The sequence below is a fragment of the Candida oxycetoniae genome, assembly GCF_023343755.2.
Source record: "Candida oxycetoniae strain CBS 10844 chromosome Unknown scaffold26, whole genome shotgun sequence".
Taxonomy (NCBI): domain Eukaryota; kingdom Fungi; phylum Ascomycota; class Pichiomycetes; order Serinales; family Debaryomycetaceae; genus Lodderomyces; species Lodderomyces oxycetoniae.
Window position 1 is genome coordinate 64,017 of NW_026055444.1, and position 21,565 is coordinate 85,581.

General features: G+C 38.2%; 6 protein-coding genes across 6 annotated transcripts; 4 read left to right on the forward strand and 2 right to left on the reverse strand. All coding sequences in view use genetic code 12, as the record gives it.

The window, feature by feature from the left end:
- Positions 1-167: 167 nt before the first annotated feature.
- MMS22 (Mms22p) lies at positions 168-4,820 on the forward strand (the record flags this gene model as incomplete). Its single annotated transcript, XM_049324007.1, has 1 exon — positions 168-4,820. One exon carries the CDS (start codon positions 168-170, stop codon positions 4,818-4,820), a length of 4,653 nt encoding a protein of 1,550 aa, XP_049180193.1.
- A 66-nt stretch (positions 4,821-4,886) lies between these two features.
- On the reverse strand, positions 4,887-9,473 carry KGF56_002746 (cullin; the record flags this gene model as incomplete). Its single annotated transcript, XM_049324008.1, has 2 exons — positions 4,887-6,545; positions 6,999-9,473. The coding sequence occupies 2 exons, from the start codon at positions 9,471-9,473 to the stop codon at positions 4,887-4,889; spliced, it is 4,134 nt and encodes a 1,377-aa protein (XP_049180194.1).
- Positions 9,474-10,608: 1,135 nt separating this feature from the next.
- Positions 10,609-12,879, forward strand: LEU1 (3-isopropylmalate dehydratase; the record flags this gene model as incomplete). Its single annotated transcript, XM_049324009.1, has 1 exon — positions 10,609-12,879. The coding sequence occupies one exon, from the start codon at positions 10,609-10,611 to the stop codon at positions 12,877-12,879; it is 2,271 nt and encodes a 756-aa protein (XP_049180195.1).
- Positions 12,880-13,013: 134 nt separating this feature from the next.
- Positions 13,014-14,213, reverse strand: KGF56_002748 (nicotinamide-nucleotide adenylyltransferase; the record flags this gene model as incomplete). Its single annotated transcript, XM_049324010.1, has 1 exon — positions 13,014-14,213. The coding sequence occupies one exon, from the start codon at positions 14,211-14,213 to the stop codon at positions 13,014-13,016; it is 1,200 nt and encodes a 399-aa protein (XP_049180196.1).
- A 2,043-nt stretch (positions 14,214-16,256) lies between these two features.
- On the forward strand, positions 16,257-18,704 carry PXA1 (ATP-binding cassette long-chain fatty acid transporter; the record flags this gene model as incomplete). Its single annotated transcript, XM_049324011.1, has 1 exon — positions 16,257-18,704. One exon carries the CDS (start codon positions 16,257-16,259, stop codon positions 18,702-18,704), a length of 2,448 nt encoding a protein of 815 aa, XP_049180197.1.
- Positions 18,705-19,104: 400 nt separating this feature from the next.
- NAP1 (histone chaperone) lies at positions 19,105-20,409 on the forward strand (the record flags this gene model as incomplete). Its single annotated transcript, XM_049324012.1, has 1 exon — positions 19,105-20,409. The coding sequence occupies one exon, from the start codon at positions 19,105-19,107 to the stop codon at positions 20,407-20,409; it is 1,305 nt and encodes a 434-aa protein (XP_049180198.1).
- Positions 20,410-21,565: the final 1,156 nt, after the last annotated feature.

Consider the following 21,565-nt stretch of genomic DNA (forward strand, 5'->3'; position numbering starts at 1 on the left):
TTAATAAATAAAATGTCAATTTGAATTCTCTTGTTCTATATAACTTTGAAATCATCTTCTTACTGTTTCATTAACTAGAAGGTTTATTAAACTACATGTCTTCAGGAAGACTGCAAGCTGACAAGATACCCAAAGTTCCACCAGAACTACGACATTGAGGCATTAAGATGAATATATCTGACTCCGAAGATGAAATTCTGGTGGACTATGCTATGATTTCAAATAATAAATTGAAAGAGCGACTATCAAAGTTTCTGCCTACCAGACGCAAAGAGGTCGAAGAAAGAGTCAGTAAAGAGCTTGGATTCAATACGCAAGAAGACTTTTGGAACAAACTTGTTGATGGAAACGGAAATGGAAACGGAAACGCAAATGGTAGTGAAGGTGGCAATACCACTACCACTGCAACTAGTAATATCCCCGATACAGAATTCATCGAGGAGGAAAACAAAAATCACTTAAATGCTTACATCAATTGTATGAGCACGCGAAGAAATCTAAGGAGACGAAACTTTGCCAGCACTCATCCCTATTTATCTGATCAAGCTTACTACTTGGGTCTTTCAAACATTGATTACCTTAATGAGCTATACGAAGAGAATGATCACGACATAGAAGCTATAGTAAAACTCCTAAACTACAATTATATTACCCTAAAAAAGAAATATCCCAAGGATGAAAAGTATAAGCAAAAGAGTTTTTTTTCCATTTTAGGCATGCAGACCAAATCGAGTGGAAACGACAAAGATGAAAGTAATACTTTTTCAGAAGAGACCAAGGATTTGCACTACGAGCAGCCTGCGCTAGATAATGATGAATTTACACCGTCTAGTCTCTCAACAAGTCAAGTAGTAGATTATTCGGACGTGGATATGAATAAAAGCGAAGGTGAAAGCGAAAGTGATGATGATGATGATGATGATGATGATGATGATGAAGAAGAAGAAGAAGATGATGATAAGGAGGAGGGGGAGGTATATGTTCGAGTTGGAGGTCGGTACAAGAAGGAAAAATTCGCGTTGAAGGGGGTTTTACCTGAGTCTGCAAAACATCTACCAATTTATAAACCTTTGAGAAGGACCAAAATAGCCAGAGAGAAACCAGAGAAGCGGAAAGGTTTAGCCATTAAGAAAAAGCATCGTACCAGAAATTTCAACCCCAGAGATTTCGATACAGATTTTGTGGATGATACAGTTGTAGAATATGAATGGCCTAGTGTTGTTGGACCTGTGGTTTCAAATGACGAAGCTCTGTCTGCAATCGAGCAACCGGGTTCCAAGGCTTCATTGCAATTGTCCGTTTCGTATTCAGACAGTTGCTCCCTATCAAGTGCCGAATCCGACCTTTTTGAATCGGACATTGAGTCAAGACCCAACACTTTTCCTGTTGAAGAGGATACATTATCGGAAGCAGAAGAGGAGGACAAAATTGACCGAATGTTGGTGGTGGAGGAAAGACGTACACAAAAGGAAAACTCTATCAAGAGTCGACGACGTCCTTCTAATCGTAAGCATCATCTGGCGGCACGATCCGATTCGAAATATAAAAGAGTCACTAATCGTGAAAAGAAACAGTCCCAAATAGTCACAAAAACGAAACGTCGACCGGGAAACTCTAACCGCAGAACTTATTCGACTCGTGATACTTATAGACAGCTCGAGTTAAAAACCATTAGACCCCGTACAAAAAATGTTGAAAATAAGAAAAAAAGGCAAAAAATTGCCACACACACCAACAAACCAGTTTATTGGAAGACACTTGAGCACAATGCAGCATGGAATAGATGTCCAGAATTATTTACCACAGTTTTTGAAGCAGAGGGTGAGAATGTAAACACGACTCACGAACTAAAGAGAAGGTTGATACAACCTCTGTTTTTTGGTACCACTTCACAACCCATATTTGATTATGGATGTATGATAAATGATATAAAATTGACGGAGCTAAGGCACTCGGACAGTGGAAAGACTTTTCACTCCTTTCGAGATCCTGTTTATTTGAAACTTACCAATTGCACCTTGACATTGTCATTATTAAACATAGCCGAAGCACACAAGCTGATTGAGCTAGCTTTGCTTCATTGGGCAAAGAGTATTAAAACAGGTAAAGAGGAAGTGACGGAGAATATGGAAGAAGTGGAAGAGGAGGAGAAGGAGAAGAGGAGGAGGAAACACAGGAACGAAACTTTATACGATTTCTTGCGTGGCTTAGTTTCGTGGTATTTGGTTCTGCAGCAGCCTCCTTCTCCACGTGAATGGGCTTTGTTTCACATTATTGTCACAGCGTTTTTAAATGACGATATTGGTACTCATGAAGGCTTCTATTACATGCCGTATTTAGCGCTCCTCCAGTACACTATGACAATTATTTCAAAAATGAATGGCGAGAGTTGCGACACCTACCCTATTCTACTGCAAATGGGCTCTTGGTATTGGCAACAATTTTTCTCTTCTTTCAGTGAAGACCGCTTTGAAAAAATGAACTTTGCAGTTGGTTGTACATCTCAGAGAGCCGAGTCCTTTTACATTATGTGTATCATATTGCAACTAAACAATCTTTGGTTTCTGTCTATGATTGATGCGTTAGAGGATACGCGTTACGCTGATGTGGGAAGTTTATTGGACGCCGTGTTTCATGCGTGTCGAATTACAAAAAAAGGTCACAATTGGGAACCATTACAGCTCGTATTCCAGAAGATTGAAAAAACAAGCAATCTGTCTTTGTACTGCCAATACATTGAGATAATTTACAGGATAAATAGAGAACGCGGCTGGCCTGTGAATGAGAAGATTATTCTACAAATCTATCGCAATGTGTCTTTGAGAAAATTTGCCAATTTTGAAGATGAACAAAATATTTTACCAGAATTGTTTGATCACATACGGTCTACGGCCGACATACCCGCATGTTCATTTTTTGATTGTTTTATGCAGTTATTGAGTTCCTATATATCTGGCTTGTCGGATGTCACACACTTGAAAAGATTGGTTATCAAGTTATTTTCATCCAACGAAGTGCAATACACAAACTCGCGGCAAGCCCACAATAGGTTTATCAACAAATTCAATCTCATTATTCTACTTTGCCTGATTACAGCTGTTGATTTGAGAAACCAAATCGATAATTTGATGCAGCTGATTGCTGATGTAGATGATTTTGGTTTTATCAAACTGGCAGCAAAAGCTATGCTTATTGTGCTCAAAATAACATTTTCCAAACTGATGAAAGTTCCAAGGTCGGCCATGGAGTTTTTGATTCGAAAAGTGAATCTGATGTTTTACACAAAATCCGGAGTCAAAAAGCTATGGAAGTTTTTAATAAAGAGTATTCGAGCGGTAGTTGATAAAAACAAGACTGTAGCACTAATACAGCTACTTCCATTGGTGAAACAGGTGAATTTGGATGATATGGAACCCGTTTGCTGTGCCGATACCATGGAGTTGTGCTGTCAGATATTGCAAGTATTGGCAAGAGAGAAACTTTCGGTTCAATCACATGCACCCTACGTAGATGTCGTCAAGAGTTGCAGTGAATATCAGCTTGATATTTTAAGTGCTAGCATGAGGAAGCTATCAGCAAGAGGTACTATTAGAACCAACAAGAGATTCATTGAACACTGCATAAACTTTTGGGTGACATCGTCATTTATCATTGATGCAAATTGGGACAAATTGATACTACAGACTTTTCGATATATTGGAAACGAAGAAACGCGAGAAAAGTTTGAATATTTCTTTTATTCTCAAATCTTAAAATATTATGACATGCGAGATTATGAAGAGAATATAGCAAAAGGTGTGATAAGAAGCTTATCGCTGTTCACTATTCCGGAATATCTCACAAGCTTGCTCTCCCTGTTGAGCAAAGCAAGGTGGCGACTATTTTCGTTTCGCGAGCCCGGGTGGTTTTCTCATCTTGACTCGGGGTCGAGGTATAATGTCTTGATTAAAATTATCGGAAATTACTCAAAGTACTATAGTGCGGAAAAAGCAGGTGTACTTTTACATGAGATGTTACAAACAATCAAGTTGCAACTAACAATTCACATTTCGTCCCTTTGGTATAAGGAATTCTGTATACAAATTATAAAGGAATTACCGAAATATGACGTGGGTCGAAAAATGGATTCGGTGACAACAAATGATGTGGTTTCGATTTTAGGGTTAAAAGCAGAGGAAGTGAATCAAATCAATTTGAATAGGTTGACCGTTGAACAGAAAGTTACTAGAGCTCAAATGGAGTTGGCAAGCAACGTGAATTTTAAGGACAACAGCCTGAATCCGTTTTGTGGTTCTATGGATCTTAATGTCTTGTATTCCCTTATGCTCTGCTATACATCACTGGACTTTATTGGAAGTTTGGAGTGGAGGACTGTTTTTTTAATTATTCAAGTCTTTGTAGATAATTGTCTATCTATGCTGTGGGACTATACCAACGAGATGTTTATGGGTTTTTTGAAATTGGTACAAAAGACGTTGTTCATGGGTCGCGACATAAGACAAGATGAAGCGCTCATTTACTATAAGAAGATTCTTCTTACTACATATGTCTTCATTTGTTGGTGTGCTGAGATTTTATTTGAAGGATATGAAACACCTACATTTTTTCATGAGTTAAAAGCTATAATGTTTGATTGCGCACAATCAATTGTCAACCTAAGAGGAAAGTTCAACTTTGGGATCGGCTATACTGTTAGCCAATTGATAGAGGCAACAGATCAGACAGAAACGGGATCTGAGGTATATGATTTTGACTCAGAAGTGAATCAATTGGATATAGACCAAAGTTCTTACTGTCTTGATTTCGATTTTCGATTTTGAAAAATAAAAATAAAAAAAAAAAAAGCACATACATATTTACACATACACGCAAGCACGCATATTTTATTACTGTAATTCACGTTGACTTTTGATCAAAGCGATTTCTGATTCAAGTTTATCTTTAGCCTTTTTCACTTCCAATAAAGTAACAACAGCTCTTAATAATTCGTCGTACTTTGCTATAGTCTTTCTGGTAGGCATGATTGGTTTCATCGCGATACCACCTGCTGTCGGTATATCCAACTCCTGTAATAGTGCACTCACCAGTTTTAGTACCGACTGTTTTTGCTGCAATCCGGACATTTTCTGCTGTGATCGCAACGATACTCCTGGGACAAGCTTCCCTACGCCGTGGTAGTATAAACCGTACGCTTCTTCTTCTTTCTGAGTAAGCTTTTTCAACAAAAGTTCGTGAATTGCATTGGCTTCATGTTTCACTGCTGAGCTTGTATGGTAATTCTGTTTCAATAAGCTTGACAAGTACTGTTGTAACTGTGTTTGGAATGTCTTGTCTCTTTTAAATGACGATGATGCAGCAAGTGGAATAACGGGAGGAACTGGCTCCTGCGCAGTATTCTTTTGCAATTGCTGTTTCTTTTTCTGATGTTTGTCATAAAGCATTAGGTTATTGTAGAGGTTGGTAATGCCTTGAGAAGATTGATATTGTGCAACATTATGTGTCGATTGTGGTGAATCCAATAAAGCAAGCAAATTAGATCTTTCCATTAACATCTTCTTTGCTGCAAGCTCAAACCTCCTAGCCTCAATCACGAGCGACTCTTCTTCGGCAATTTCTGCTGGTGTTCGAAGTAAAAGATTCTCAAGGTATTGTTTTCGTTCCACTTCTTTTTCTTTTGAGTAGGCCTTTAACGATTCTATAAGAGTAGGATTGCTAGAGTCTTGTGTCTCCAAAATCTTTGCACAAACCTTGTAAAAATGGTCCTTGAGATCCTCAGTTGTACGTTCGCTGGAGGGAAAACGGTCATGTATCACTGGCCATTTAAGTTCAAACGTTCGACATAGATCAAAGAGTGTTTTTGTTTCCTCATATGTCCATTTTCTTGCTTCTTTTGGTAGTTTACTGTTGGGTTGATCTGGCTTGTTCTCATTTGGCGGTGATGATTCGCCAGAATCTTTGGATTGCGTTTGTGCTACCGTCTCATTGCTGCTTGTGACATGGTCACTTGTGTCAATGGGGCCAGTATTATTGTTGTTGTTGTTGTTGTTGTTGTTGTTGTTGCTACTACTACTACTACCACTACTTCTACTATTACTACTACTATTCGTGCTGCTCGTAGTGTTGTTTGGCTCTAACAGTTTCATTATATCATCGTAGGCTGTTTCATCAACAAAGCGAGGTATATCAACTTCAACGTTAAATTTTTCGAAATAATATGACTTGAGAATTTCTTCTTCCAGGTTAAGTAAATTCTCTGAACCTTTTACCCAATGATATAGCTGTATTCCGCCTTTTTTAGTAGGCTCAAAAGCAAGTCTTGTCCATGGACTTGGCCTAAAACTCTTTCTTTCTTTTGTATTTTGCACTGGAGCCAAGTTAAGTGGTGGCGTGTTTGGTCCTACTAAATTGTATAGTTCCCTTGCCATACCAGTTAATGGTTTCTGGGAACTATCTACTGCAGGAGACGACAATTTTTGTCTCTTTTTAACGGGATTATGTTCATCTCGTTGAATGTTTAGCACGTCTAAAATGTCTTCGGTTGACATCTGAAAATAGATAAAAAGTAAAAAGCCCCTATGTCCCCTATGTAATGAAGAAACACTTCTTTCCGGTATATCTTTAGGATGTTTTTTATATTTTTCAAAAAATTCTCACTCGGAAAAAAAAATCGCGATAGTTTTTTAATTATCATACATATAGTTAGAAAGAGAGATAGAAAGAGAGATAGAAAGAGAGATAGAAAGAGAGATAGAAAGAGAGATAGAGAGAGATAGAGAGAGATAGAAAGATAGAGCTCTTGACTAAAACCCGTGTGTATGGCCATATTTTGGGTTTTTTTGGGTTTTTTTTTGTACCAGTAATCTTTTTTTTCACGCTATATAATGATATAGATTTCTATCTTCGACGTCCCTTTGTAAATATTCTTTGTCAATCAAGTCTTCAATCCTTTGTTTTATCAGCATTATCGAGGGCTGAAATCGATTATTCAACTGTCTAACCAAACCTTCCACTAGCTCATTGTGTTTTACTGACCGCCTTGATTTCAAAATCCGAACAATTGCAGCATTGAGTTCGATTTTTCTTGCTTCTAATATGTGCGCATTCACTTCATCCAACTCTGCTTCCGCATTGGTCTTTTTGGTCTTGGTACTGGATACAGATGACGACATAGATACAGTTAAAACCTTGACCTTGGTAGTGGGTGCTTTAAACTTGTCATTCAACTTGAAAACATCGTTCTCATTTATATCTTTCGACATGGGGACTTTGACTAATAATCTCAGTTTGGGAGCCACTGCTATCGATTGCAAATGTCGTTTCAATTCTTGCTCGGGTATACCTGTCAATTCAAAAATTTCTGTATATGAGTATTGCCTATTTTCAGAAAAGGGCAGCGGCGTTTCCTCACCATCCAAAGACAGACTAGGTGCAAACAAAAGCATGATTATCGCCGCAAATACAGACATATTGATATCATAGGTTCTGGAAGGGTAAGAAATCCTCATATCAACCGAACCATACTTTGGGGACCAATACAATGATTTGTTGTCGTTGTTCTTCCCCGCTAACCAAAACTCTTCAAACTCCAAGATAGTTTCTCGCAACTGTCTGGGCCATACAAAGGATGCGCCATCTTCTCTGGGAACAAAATTCTTGTAGTCCTTAGTCAATGAATTGGGCCACAGTGCAACATTGCAGATTTTTAAATCCAATTCTACTAAATTGGACTTACTCATGTCAGGTTTTGTCAAATGCTTCTTCCATTCTTTGGTCGTGTCTATTGAGATTTTGATGTCTTTGCTCATTTTGATAACCTTGTCTAGCGAAGTGTTTCCCATTTCCTCACACAATTTTGATAATACCTGTTCTTCAATGTCCATTCCTTTGAAAGTGCTTCCAGATCCGGAGTTTTTGGAATTTAAAAATCTCTTGGCAAAGTGATTGGCATAGTATGCTTCAAAGGCATCTTTATCCTTGATGAACCTAAGAAGTTGTATAGAGTTGGTGATCAAGTTCTCAACTTCATCACCTGGTTGTGTATTTAGTTCACTACTAATTGATCCTTTACCTATTTGCTTGATGTTGTAATCCATGTAGATAGACAATAATTCTGGAGCATTTATACTGGAATTACTGGAACCTGTCCTCTTATTGTAGTTGTTATTGCTGCTGCTGCTGTTGTTGTTGTTGTTGTTGATGATATCCCTCAAAGAATATGCTAACGTCAGTTCAATTGTCAAGTCCAGGTCAAAAGACTGATTCCACATATCCATCATCTGCTTCTTATACTTCAAAATCAGTTCTACCCATTTTGTTGCAAATGATACTGTGCTTGCTACACTAGTCTTTTTTTGTGAGCTTGCTGATTCCAACGAGTTTCTCGCCCATTCAGGAATTGAACTTCCCTGTGATACAAGAGCTTCCTTTAGTCGAAGTCTCAAAATCTGGTATTCCTCATCAATTCTTCCAACTAAATTGTATAACATTTTCAAGTCCGCAATGTGGTGAGTTTCATTACTACTGGTGTTGTCGCGAAAGACATTTGACAATAACGGATTGAGCCAGTACTCCATTCCTTCAGTAGGAGAGAGGATTACTTGATCTATTTTATCCTTGATTAGGATATTATTCATAAGATTTGTTACCTTTGGATGTGAACTTTGGGGTAGATATAGCTTCATTCTATTTTCTTCTTCCTTGATAAACTGCGAAGCAGCATGTAAATATTTGGATCCCAGATTTAACAATACAAAAGATTTTGCCAAATTTTGAAAGTATTGCTCTGAACTTGACAAGAATGCCGGCTCAAATATAGTTTGGTAGTAATTTTCACCATAGTGCACTTCTGAGGAAACGTTAGTTTCAGCTAACAGCTCCATCATATGCATCAATTTTGTTATATACATATTCGTAGTGACCGCTACTCCATCCCTACTTTTCAAAATCTCATTTAGAATGATCAGCATCATTCTTGAGCCAATCTCATTGTCATTGTACATTATTACATTGTCTTTGAACAACTGCACACCAAGATCATAAATAAGGAGCCTCTTGTGCTCTTTTACATACACCCGGTTCAAGTACATTAGCACATCCCCTATAAACTTCATGCTCTGTAGATGCTCATCCCATTCGCGTATAAGCGACTGAATAAATGTTTCAGGGTTGTCTGTCATCGCTAATAGCATTGCTCTCTGAGCTAATAAATGCTCGGTAACAGAGTTTGCCACATTATCATATAATTTTTCACCAAACTTTCGTATCACCAAAACATAGGCCTTGCGGTAAAGTTGTTCATATGACAAGTTTGAAACATTCTTGTTTTGTATTTGCGAAATGGCATTTTGTAAAACTGCCCAGTTTTTCTCAAAATCAACAGATCCGTCGGCGCTACTTGAATCAGAATACGATGAACTGATTAAAGATTTCCGTGGAGGTCTAATCTTAGACCTTCTACCTCCTGCTGGCGTCATTTTCTGCTTTGATATATAGTCATGAATGGCCTCGGCTCTATACTAAATGTGCGCATATATACTAAACTATAAAGTTAATTCGCACAGTTTTTTTCTTTTTTTTTTTTTCTTTCTGCCTTAGCGCTGAGCACCGCGATGAGATGAGAAGAAGGCGGGGGAAGCAGATAGTATCGGTGGCAGATGGTGTGCTCCACTATCGAGCAGAGCGAGATAGTATCGGTGGTGGATAGTGTGCTCCACTATCGAGCAGAGCGAGATAGTATCGGTGGTGGATAGTGTACTCCACTATTTCGCTTCGCTCGATCGTGTCGGTGGCGGATAGTGTCTATGGTAGAAACCTCAACCCCTTATGCTGTGTATCAAAGTACTTGGCACGTAGTTGCCCTATAGTATGTCATGTTTGTATAACCGTTAGATAGTGATAGTTTTGTTACTATGTGTTGCTCCACTAGGGAGCGAGGCGAATTATTGTCGGTGGCAGCCAATGCTCTACTAGGGAGCGAAGCGTACTATTGTCGGTGGCAGCCAATGCTCTACTAGGGAGCGAGGCGAGCTATTGTCGGTGGCAGCCAATGCTCCACTAGGGAGCGAGGCAAGCTATTGTCGGTGGCAGCCAGTGCTCTACTAGGGAGCGAAGCGTACTATTGTCGATGGCAGACAATGGTCCACTATCTCGCTTTGCTCGATAGTATTGGTGGCACTCAATGCTCCACTATCTCGCTCTGCTCGATAGTTTGGTCGATAGTTTGGAATAAGGAATGTGAAAGTTACAAAGAGGAAAGGCACAGATTCTCTATATATGGAAACTATTGACCAATATAATCCTAACCAAAGTCGTTTATCCTATTACTTATTCAGCAAAGTTGAGGTTCAACCTCTCAAGTTTGATCATAACAGCTAACGCTGTTGTATTTGGTCATGTTGTTTACGCTGTTGCATTCGGTTGTTGACTCAATTCTTTCACCAATAAGCATTGCGAAATTAGTCACCAGCGAAATCGCGCCGGTACCGGCGCGCTGAAAAGTTAAAAAGAATCGATGATAAAAGCTTGCAAGATTTTCAAGATTTTCGATCCCCCCCCCTTTTTTTTTCTTTGAAATACTACAACAGCAACAGGGTCACTTCATTAACAACTATGACAGGAAAGACGCTTTATGATAAAGTATTCGAGGACCATGTCGTCCTTAAAGACCTGTCATACTTGCTTTTTATTGACAGGCATCTAATCCACGAAGTAACATCTCCACAAGCTTTTGAAAGTATGCAGACAGCAGGTAGGGCTGTGCGTCGTCCTGATTGTACTCTTGCCACTGTTGACCACAATATCCCCACCGTTTCCAGAAAAAACTTCAAAAACGTGGACACTTTTATCAAACAGGAAGATTCGAGATTGCAGGTGAAAACTTTGGAGAAAAATGTGAAAACTTTTGGAGTGCCGTACTTTGGCATGAGTGATGAAAGACAGGGAATAGTACACGTAGTGGGACCCGAACAAGGGTTCACGCTTCCAGGAACTACTGTTGTTTGCGGAGACTCACACACTTCTACACACGGAGCTTTTGGTGCATTGGCCTTTGGTATTGGTACCTCGGAAGTTGAGCATGTTTTGGCAACTCAAACTATTATACAAACAAAATCCAAAAATATGAGAATCTTTGTAGACGGATCATTGAATGAAGGTATCACATCAAAGGATTTGGTTTTGCACGTTATTGGAGTAATTGGTACCGCGGGAGGAACTGGTTGTGTCATTGAGTTTGCTGGTAAAGCCATTGAAGATTTGTCAATGGAATCAAGAATGTCGATATGTAATATGGCTATTGAGGCTGGTGCTCGTGCCGGAATGATAAAACCTGACCAAACTACTTTTGACTATATCAAAGGAAGACCATTGGCTCCGAAAGGCGAAGAGTGGGATAAAGCAATGAGCTACTGGAAAACCTTGTATTCGGACCCAGATGCCAAATTCGATTATGATATCAAGATTTCCGCAAAGGATATCGCTCCAACAATCACTTGGGGAAATTCTCCACAAGACGCCTTACCCATCAGTGCAAAAGTTCCTGACCCGGAAAATGTTACCGACCCTATCAAAAAGGAGGGAATGTTGCGGGCGTTGAAATACCAAGGGTTGACTCCAAACACAGCTTTGAAAGATATAAAAATTGACAAGGCATTTATTGGTTCTTGTACCAATTCAAGAATAGAGGATTTGAGGGCAGCTGCTAAAGTTGCAAAGGGACACAAAAGGGCCGATAATGTAAAGCAAGTTTTGGTGGTTCCAGGATCGGGTCTTATAAAAGCCCAAGCTGAGAAGGAAGGACTAGACAAAATTTTTCAGGCTGCTGGTTTTGAATGGAGAGAAGCTGGTTGCTCGATGTGTCTTGGAATGAACCCTGACATTTTGGATCCTGAAGAAAGATGCGCTTCAACTTCTAATAGGAATTTTGAAGGGCGTCAAGGTGCCAAATCGAGAACACACTTGATGTCTCCGGCCATGGCAGCAGCAGCAGCTATCAAAGGCCATTTTACCGATATCAGAGAGTTTGACTATATTGGTGGACAGGATGAGCCCAATGTACCTATAAGTGAAGAGGAAGACAAAGAATTGCAAGATGCGGTTTATGAGCATGAAAAAGAGCCAGTAGATGATGACAATGTTTCACTTGAAGAGGAAAGAATAGATGACATACCCGAGTCAACCGGAGGTTTTGGTTTAGAAAAATTTAATAAATTCACCGGTATTGCAGCACCATTGCACAAGGCGAACGTTGATACAGATGCAATTATACCTAAACAATTTTTGAAAACCATAAAAAGAACTGGTTTGAAGGATGGTTTGTTTTACGAGGCAAGGTTCATTAAGGTTAATGGGAAGGATGTTGAGACAGATTTCATTCTTAATCAAGAGCCATATAGAAAAGCCGAGATTCTTGTTGTTACTGGTGACAACTTTGGATGTGGTTCTTCTAGAGAACATGCTCCCTGGGCCTTGAAAGATTTTGGTATAAAGTCTATCATTGCACCATCATTTGGTGATATTTTCTACAACAACTCATTTAAGAACTTTTTGCTTCCAATAAGATTACCGCAAGAGGTAATTGAATCTAAACTTATTCCAGTTCTTGAACACAAGTTGACAATCGATTTGCCTAACCAGCAGATAAGGGATGGTGAGACAGATGAAGTTTTGGTGGACCATTTCGAAATAGAGGAATTCAGGAAGCATTGTTTGGTCAATGGTTTAGATGATATTGGATTAACTTTGCAAAAGGAGAAGTATATTGCCGAGTATGAGCGCAAAAGAAAAGACAAATTTTCATTTCTTGAAGGAGGATCAAAGTTGATCAAACCTATTAAGGGCACAAAAAAGAGTAAGTTTGGTCTTAATACTCCAGAGTGGTAAGATAAAAGAATGGATTCATATTTATACATACATACATACATATATATATATATATATATATATTAATTTAATAATCAGAAGGAAAGTTGAAATAAACAAATTAAAAAAAAAAAAGTGTGTATGTATCTATCATTTTACTCTGCACGCTCTGACATCACCTGCTTAACTGGCTCTGAGTCACCATAAAGATTATGCTGCTGAATATATCTTATTACCGAATTTGGCAAAAGGTACTGAACTGACATGCCCCGTCTGATAAACAATCTAATCTTTGTTGATGAAATATCATTGTAGATTAATTGTTTGATAACCAAAATGTTTTTTCTATGCTCATACATTATATCATGACTCAAGAGAAAACTTCTCACATCTGAACCTGTTCGTTCAACAATTAAACATCCGTATCTTCCCAAGATGTGGTGTAAATCTTGGTCCGCCCATACATCTGGCTCTCCCATCGACTCGATCAAGTCTCCACCTGCCAATAACATTATTTTAACGCCTCTTCTCTGTCCTGTCTTTGTCATTACTCCGCCTCTTTTTATATTGATTTCCTCATTGAAATGGTCCAAAACCAAAGCTGTTCTCGTATACCTTGGTTGTAGCGATTCCCAAGCATCAACCATTAGCCACGAGGACGTCCTTTCACTTGCCAATTCACACATACGCACTCTATGATTCGCTTGTGCCAAGCCTTGTTTTTTGTAGTTTGAAGATACGGGACTAAAGTACCCTCCAACAACTTCAAATCTAGTCAGTTCCATTATGGCGTCCATGGCCATTTCAAACATCCGTAAATGGAGGTAGGTTATAGGCGAAAAGCTTCCGCATGCTACTATCACCAATGGTGACTTTGAGTCGTCCGGTAGTGTTGTAGCTAATCTATGAGTCGGGAAGTGGTAATTCTCCAAGTGTGTTGCTTGTCTTTGAATTCCATGCGGAACCTCTTCCAAATCTGCAATTTGTGACGATTGCACTTGAAAAGTTGGAGGTAAAATTTCAGGCTCTCTTTTAACATTATTTTGCACTTCAATATCTATATTCTCCTCGTCAGATGAAGAGCTCATCAAATCTGTATGCTTTCGAGGTATTCTCGAATGATACCTTGACTCCGAATCTGCATTGCTATCGTGTGACTTTAACGATACCGGCCCTGGTCTGATACTGTTTGAAGACGCAGGGTGTGGCGGAGGTCCATCTAACGCTGCTCCCAAATCCTCCATCACGAAAGGTTGGATTGGAGTGCTATGTGGTATCTTATCCAGCGGGGCAATTGGTTCAAAATCTTTTTTCAACGATGGAGGTGTAAAGTCGGGATCATTTGTTGGATCCATTTGCTAAGAAGAATATACTGTTTCAGTAAAGAAGGAGCCAGGGGGGGGGGGGGGGGGGGGGGGGGGGGGGGGAGAAGAAAGGAAAATGAAAGGAATGACGGTGTGTGGGAAGTAGCTGAGTACAGGAATTGGTGGTGTAGGTGAGAAGAAGAAGAAGAAGAAGAAGAAGAAGAAGAAGAAGGTCTTGACCTGCTCAGTTCAACTTTGATGACCGGAAGTTTATTAGCCGCGCAAAATTTTATGCATTTAGTGGAGAAGAGAAAAAAAAAAACTGTGTAATTTCCGGTTCAGGATTGTTGACCAAATTCGAGTGTCTGAATAGTGGGAGCTGGAAATGGTAGAGATAGAGGAATGGTAGGGGTAGAAGAATGGTATGGGTATAAGAGTTCAAGTGTATTGGAATGGAATGGGCACAAGAGTGCAAGTGTAGTGGAATGGTACGGGCACAAGAGTCCAATTGTAGTAAAATGCAAGGGATAACTCACTATAGATTTAGGAGGATTTCCTTTTTATCACCGGGCCGGATCTAATCAGAGATAATGATGATGACCATTGAGCCGAGTATAAGGGCTTAATTATATGCAAAAAAAAATAGTGCCAACGTAGCAAAGGTCGGGTTTACAAAAGGAATGTTATCAAAAGAAGAAGCGTTTGGACATTTGTTAGTCAAGATTACTAATTGTTAGTCTGTACATGTCCAAAGACTAATTCATAAAGCCCAACCCTAACGGTTATCCAAGTCGCACAAACAATTTTTTTTTTCTCACAATCTGAAAAAAAAAAGGAGGTTTAATAAAAGAGTAATAGTAGGTCATTGGAAGAAGTAGTGGCAGGACAATAATAGAAGTAGTGGCAGGACAATAAAAGTGTAGGTAAATAATAGTGGTAGATCAACAGTAGTGGTAGATCAACAGTAGTGGTAGATCAATAGTACTGGGGTTAATAGTACTGGGGTCAATAGTACTGGGGTCAATAGTACTGGGGTCAATAGTACTAGGGCAATTACTACATTCTTTCACAATGTCGAAAACTGGTAAAGTAAGACCAGCAAAGAGGCTTATAGAGGCTGCTGGTTTATGCTCATTGAAAGGGGCTGATTATGGAAATTGCATTTTACAAAAATATCAAACCATAAAGAAAGGAGATTGTGAACAGGAGTTTCAAAAGTTTAAAGCATGTGTTAGTGAAAAGATGAAAAAGAGGTAATCTAGACCCATATGTTTATTTTTTTATTTTTTTTCTGGTTGAAACTGTGGGTTATACTCAGCAACACTATCGAGCAGAGCGAGATAGTGTTGTAACAAGCTAGTCAGTACTGCTCGATGGTGCTGTAACAAGCTAGTCAGTGCTGCTCAATAATGTCGGTGTAGTCAGTGCTGCTCCACTCGATAGTACATTGACAAAAAGAGAAATACATAAAAAAAATAAGAATATATATGTTGTATATAATAACAATATATATTAGTATGCATTTACATATATGTGATAGTATTTCGTTTTCATATGTGCCACACCCTAAAGTGTAAGAGAGACTATCTATAAAACCAAAGTGAGATATGTCTATAGATGAGATATATCTATAGGTGAGACATGTCTATAGGTGAGACATGTCTATAGATAAAATATGTCTATAGTTTAGATAGCTTTACGTTGGAGTGGGCAACGGTTTTTGCACACAAATTTTGAAATCTTTTTTTATAACAGGGGCTTCTCTTATTGTAAGAGTCTCTATATATGTTGATTGAGTACATTTTACACCACCACCATATACGTCTCATCAGTCGATAAAACCACTAGTAACCCCTCCTTGTAGTAATAGTAGTAGTAATAGTAGTAGTAGTAGTGGTGGTGGTGGTGATTGCACATTTTCTAATTCGTGTATAGGTCCTATTTAATTTCTCCACTACTTAACTACAGAAAAAAAAAAAACAATGATAGTAACATTAGGTTATAGATATACATCATTAGTGGGGTTTTATTACTTTTCAGGGATACACCAGCAGCATAAGAGCTGAAGGGTTTCTGTTAGTTTGTCGGTTTACTATGATTAATATATCACGATTAGCAGGGTATAACAAACAGGATCTCAAGAATATTTTCCTTTTATTTCAAGAGTTTCTTATAACGTATAGAGATAATAAGGTCAAGCTAAATTATCAATCACGACCAGTGATTCTATTTTTCAGCACCTTGATTGCAACAGCCGGGTTTGGCTTATATTTCACTATCAGAAATGTTATCACCAAGTACAATGAATTTTGTTTGAACAGGAAATTGAGACGACCAAGTCTTATTCGGCAATCGTCAAATATCTTAAAGAATGGGTCAAGGGAGATATTCATTAGCAAGGGCAAGGACAGAGTCACAAGGATAATTATCCCCAAGCCAAATAATGACCAATATGCCGCTGATAAATATTTGTATAAAGATTTTGCTAGGAACCAGCGTTTTTTTCAACAACAAAAGGGGCTAGTGTTCAATTCAAAGTTTCTCAACCAGTTGGCCATTATATGGAGGATTTTGATACCCAAATTTTACAGCAAAAATACATCTTTGCTTTTATCACAATGTTTCTTTCTTATATTTAGAACTTGGCTTTCTTTACTAGTGGCTAAATTAGATGGTCAAATTGTGAAAAACTTGATTGCAGCAAATGGCAGAAAGTTTGCAAGAGATTTGATTTACTGGATATTGATTGCTTTTCCAGCTTCTTATACCAATGCCGCAATCAAGTATTTAGACCAAAGGTTGGCCCTTGGTTTTAGAACTAACTTGACGAGGTATATCCATGATATGTACCTAGATCAAACCATGGCTTATTACAAGATCGAATTGAACAGTAGTAATCTTCAAAATATTGATCAGTATATTACAGATGATGTCACCAAATTTTGCTCGTCGTTGTCCTCATTATTTTCCTCCATGGGTAAACCAATTATTGATATGATATTCTTTTCGGTGTATTTGCGAGACAATTTGGGCACTGGTGCTATGATTGGTGTTTTTGCAAATTATCTTCTTACTGCAGTCATGTTAAAGAAGGCCACCCCATCTTTTGGTAAGTTGTCTGCACAAAGGACGCATCTTGAAGGTGTTTACTTTAACCAACAATTGAATATCATGACAAATTGTGAGGAAATCGGTTTTTATAAAGGGTCGTTGAATGAAAAATCAAGACTCAAAGAAAACTTCACAAAGTTGATGAACCATGTTAGCAAAGAGATCAACACTAGTTTTCAGTATTCAATAGTTGAAGATTATGTATTGAAATATACTTGGTCAGCTTGGGGTTATATCTTTTCTGGATTGCCGATATTTTTGGATCAATTATGGCCAGCCGAGGGCAAGAAGGATGAAGCTGCGGATTCCGACGATTCCGTTAGTGAACGTAAAAATATGAGACAGTTTATTACAAATAAGAGATTACTTTTGTCACTTGCAGATGCTGGATCTCGGTTGATGTATTCAATTAAGGATGTCAATACCTTGACTGGTTATACTGATCGTGTATTTGATTTGTTAATCCAGTTACATAGAGTTCACTCACCTCGATTTGATTATGGCGATAAAAGGGGAATTGCAGATATACATGGAACAATCCAAAATAATTATGCTGATGGGTTACGTTTTGAAGATATTCCTGTCATTATTCCAACACCAGAAGGATCCGAGCAACACCCTTTGGTTGAGAATTTGAACTTCCACCTTAAAAACAGGAACATGTTGATTTTAGGATCAAACGGATGCGGCAAGACTTCAATTGCTCGAATCATTGCTGGGTTATGGCCATTATACCGAGGACTTTTATCGAAACCAAACGATGAAGATATTTTCTACTTGCCCCAAAAGACATATTTCACTACTGGAAATTTGCGAGATCAAATCATATACCCACATACATACGTTGAGATGCTCGAAATGGGGTATAACGATGATTATTTGTACCATATTCTACGTGAAGTCAAGTTGGAGTATCTTTTGAAAAGAGAAGGTAATTTCAATGTTGTTAAAGACTGGAAAGATGTTTTTAGTGGCGGTGAGAAACAAAGAATGAGTATTGCTAGAGTTTTGTTTAAACACCCTAAACTAGTTGTTTTGGATGAAAGCACAAATGCAGTAAGCACCGATGTTGAAGATTACTTGTTTGAACTATTGCAAAAGAAGAAAATTCCCTTTATAACATTGTCTCATAGACCATTACTAATGAAATATCACGACTACATATTAGAAATAGAAGAAGGAGGAAGTTGGATATTGCACGATCTTACAAGTGAAGAAAACTTGGAAAGCATAGATAATGAAATTCACGAAATTGAAGATAAAATCGCTCAAGTATCGAAATGGGAAAAGAGAAAAGATGATATAAATAAATACTTGGATGGACATTTTGATGATATTGAAATGGATAGTTCAATTGTGTCGACAATGCCAACAACGACAACAACGACAACAACAACAACAACAACAAAGTCAGTCCAAGCTGCGAAGTAAAAGGAGTAATGGAGTAATGGGTAAGAGGAGTAGCGAGTATATGTGTAGAGGAGTAGTGAGGATGGGTTGACCTTGATTTTAGGTGGCATGTAGGTGGCAGCTAGTGTGCTTCACTACCTCGCTCTGCTCGACAGTGTCGATAGTGTAGGTGGCAGTTGCAGCTAGTAGTGGACTAAAGTTCCTCTTCTATTTACTTTCCCGGTTTCCATTTTTGTTCGTTTCTTCTCTTCGTCTTTAACTTCTGCCTAATGAGGGAAAAAAAAAAAAAAAAAAAAAAAAAAAAAAAAAAAAAAAAAAAATCCATCACATTAAAAATTGTTAAATCTTTTCAATCGATTGAAGGAAAAAGCTCTACCCGTCTGTTCCAGTGCTTGTCCTGTTTGCCACGAGAAACCCCACCATGTCTGAACCTATTAAGTCTAAGAATGGCGATATTTCTAAAGCGCCAACACCGCAGAACACACCGGCAAGTGTTACTAACTCATACTTGAAATCACAGCCACCTACGGTATCTACTATTGATGAAGTCAATGAAGACAAAATTGGCCAAACTTTGGCCAATAATCCTGCGTTGCTAAGTATGATGCAAGGCAAATTGAACGACTTGATTGGTAAGAATAGTGGGTATGTTGCTAGTTTGCCACGGGTTGTTAAGGATCGAGTTTATGGGTTGAAAAGTTTACAGCAACAGCAAATGAAACTTGAAGCTGAATTTCAAAAGGAATTATTAGAGTTGGAGAAGAAGTTCTTTAAGAAATACGAGCCTCTTTATGAGCAGAGAAAGAAGATCATTGTTGGGGAGATTGAGCCAACGGAGAGTCAAATTGAAGAAGGTAAAGCCTTGGATGAGGATGAGGATGAGGAAGGAGATGAGGAAGAAGAAGAAGAAGAGGAAGAGGAGGAGAAGAAAGATGAGTCTACTACAAAATCCAATGAAAAGGGTATTCCAGGGTTCTGGTTAACAGCATTGGAAAATTTAACTACGGTTTCAGAAACAATAACTGATCGTGATTCTGAGATTTTGCAATTCTTAATAGATGTCCGTATGGAGTATTTGTCAACTCCGGGCTTCCTGTTGATTTTTGAATTTGATACAAATACATTCTTCAATAATAAAACTTTAACCAAAACGTATCATTATCAAGCTGAGTTGGGTTATAGTGGTGATTTCGTATATGACCATGCCACTGGTTGTGAAATTGAATGGACTTCCAAGGAGAACAATCCAACAATTAATATCGAGAGAAGAAAACAAAGAAACAAGACAACCAAACAAACAAGAACTATTGAAAAATTAACTCCGGTTGAATCATTTTTCAATTTCTTTGATCCTCCAAAACCACCCAAGCGTAAAGAAGTAGATGAAGGTGATGATGAACAAGCAGGGGAAAATGAGAGAGAAGGAGATGATGAAGATGAAGACGAAGACGAAGACGAAGATTTAGAGGCAAGATTGGAATTGGATTATCAATTAGGTGAGGAAATCAAAGATCGTCTAATTCCAAGAGCCGTGGACTGGTTTACTGGGGACGCTGTGGATTTTGCATACCCAGATGAATTTGAAGGCGATGAAGAAGGTGAATATTCCGATGAAGAAGGTGATGAAGATGACGATGACGATGATGCCAATGTAGATGGTGAAGCTAAAGACGATGACAACGCATCAGGTCAAAAACAACCACCAGCTGAGTGCAAACAACAGTAAGAAGAAAAAGAGAGATCTTTTTGAGGAAATACAGATATTTTTTTCCTTTTCCTTTTCCTTTTTCTTTTTTGTGTCCCTTTCTTTCCTTTTCTGCAATAGAAGCAGCTCTGAGTTGTAGCGTAGCACCCAGAGTAGAAGATTGAACCACTATTGAGTGGGTGGGTCAGTATTTGTAGTGTCTGTGACAGCTAGTGTGCTCCACTATCTCGCTCTGCTCGAAAGTGTCGCAACCAAATGTTATCAATCTAGTAGTAGAAACAAAAAAGATTGATGGGTATGGATATGTTAGATTATTGGTATATTTATTTATCCCATATCAAGCTTTATCCTATAAAAGGTACTTGAGACGTTCTAGGCCACATAGGTTTCGAAGAAAAGGCACTCACTAGTTTCAAGGGTTGAGTCCATAGTTGGAAATCTGTTGGATATTCAAATATCACCTATCACCTATCATCAAAATAATCTAAACGCTTGAAATGTCCTTTATGAGGTTCTTCTGTTAGGTTGTGAATAAACATCTATGCCAGAATGAAAGTAGTTGCCTTTAAAACTTCAAACTACTGAGTTCAAAGAAAATCGTGATCAACTAGGAAACCGTTCCAAGTTGCACATTGGTGGCTTTTCATTATAGACCCATTTTCCTGTAAGTTCAAGACGTTAATAAGTTAAGTAAGATTTGTTAGTTTTGGTAGCGTACATATATTGGCAATAATATAAGGTGGCTTTTTTTTTCTTCTTAATGGAGAGGGAGAAGAGAGACAAGGAGACAACAACACTGAAGACGATAGTTTCAAAAAATTTACAAAGTTAGACCAAATAGTCTTTTCTTGATTATTGATATTATATCTTATATATATAGCCCTATAAGTTTATTGAAAAGCATATTGTAGACTACATTAGCTTCTCAGTAATAGTAATTCTATGTTCTAGAGTGCTATATTGCTTAGTTTTTTTTTTGCTTTTAGTTTTAAATTGGCAAAACACAATGTATATGAAGAGCATACAACTACAAAATAAAGCAGACTATTAAATTAGCTTTTAGTATAAAACAACTTGCTAATTGATCATCTAAACTATATTATTACTGTAACTGTTTTTAGGGATATAATTCAAACAAGTCAGCTAGCAGTAGAGATGCTGTCGTGAGGATATCCTG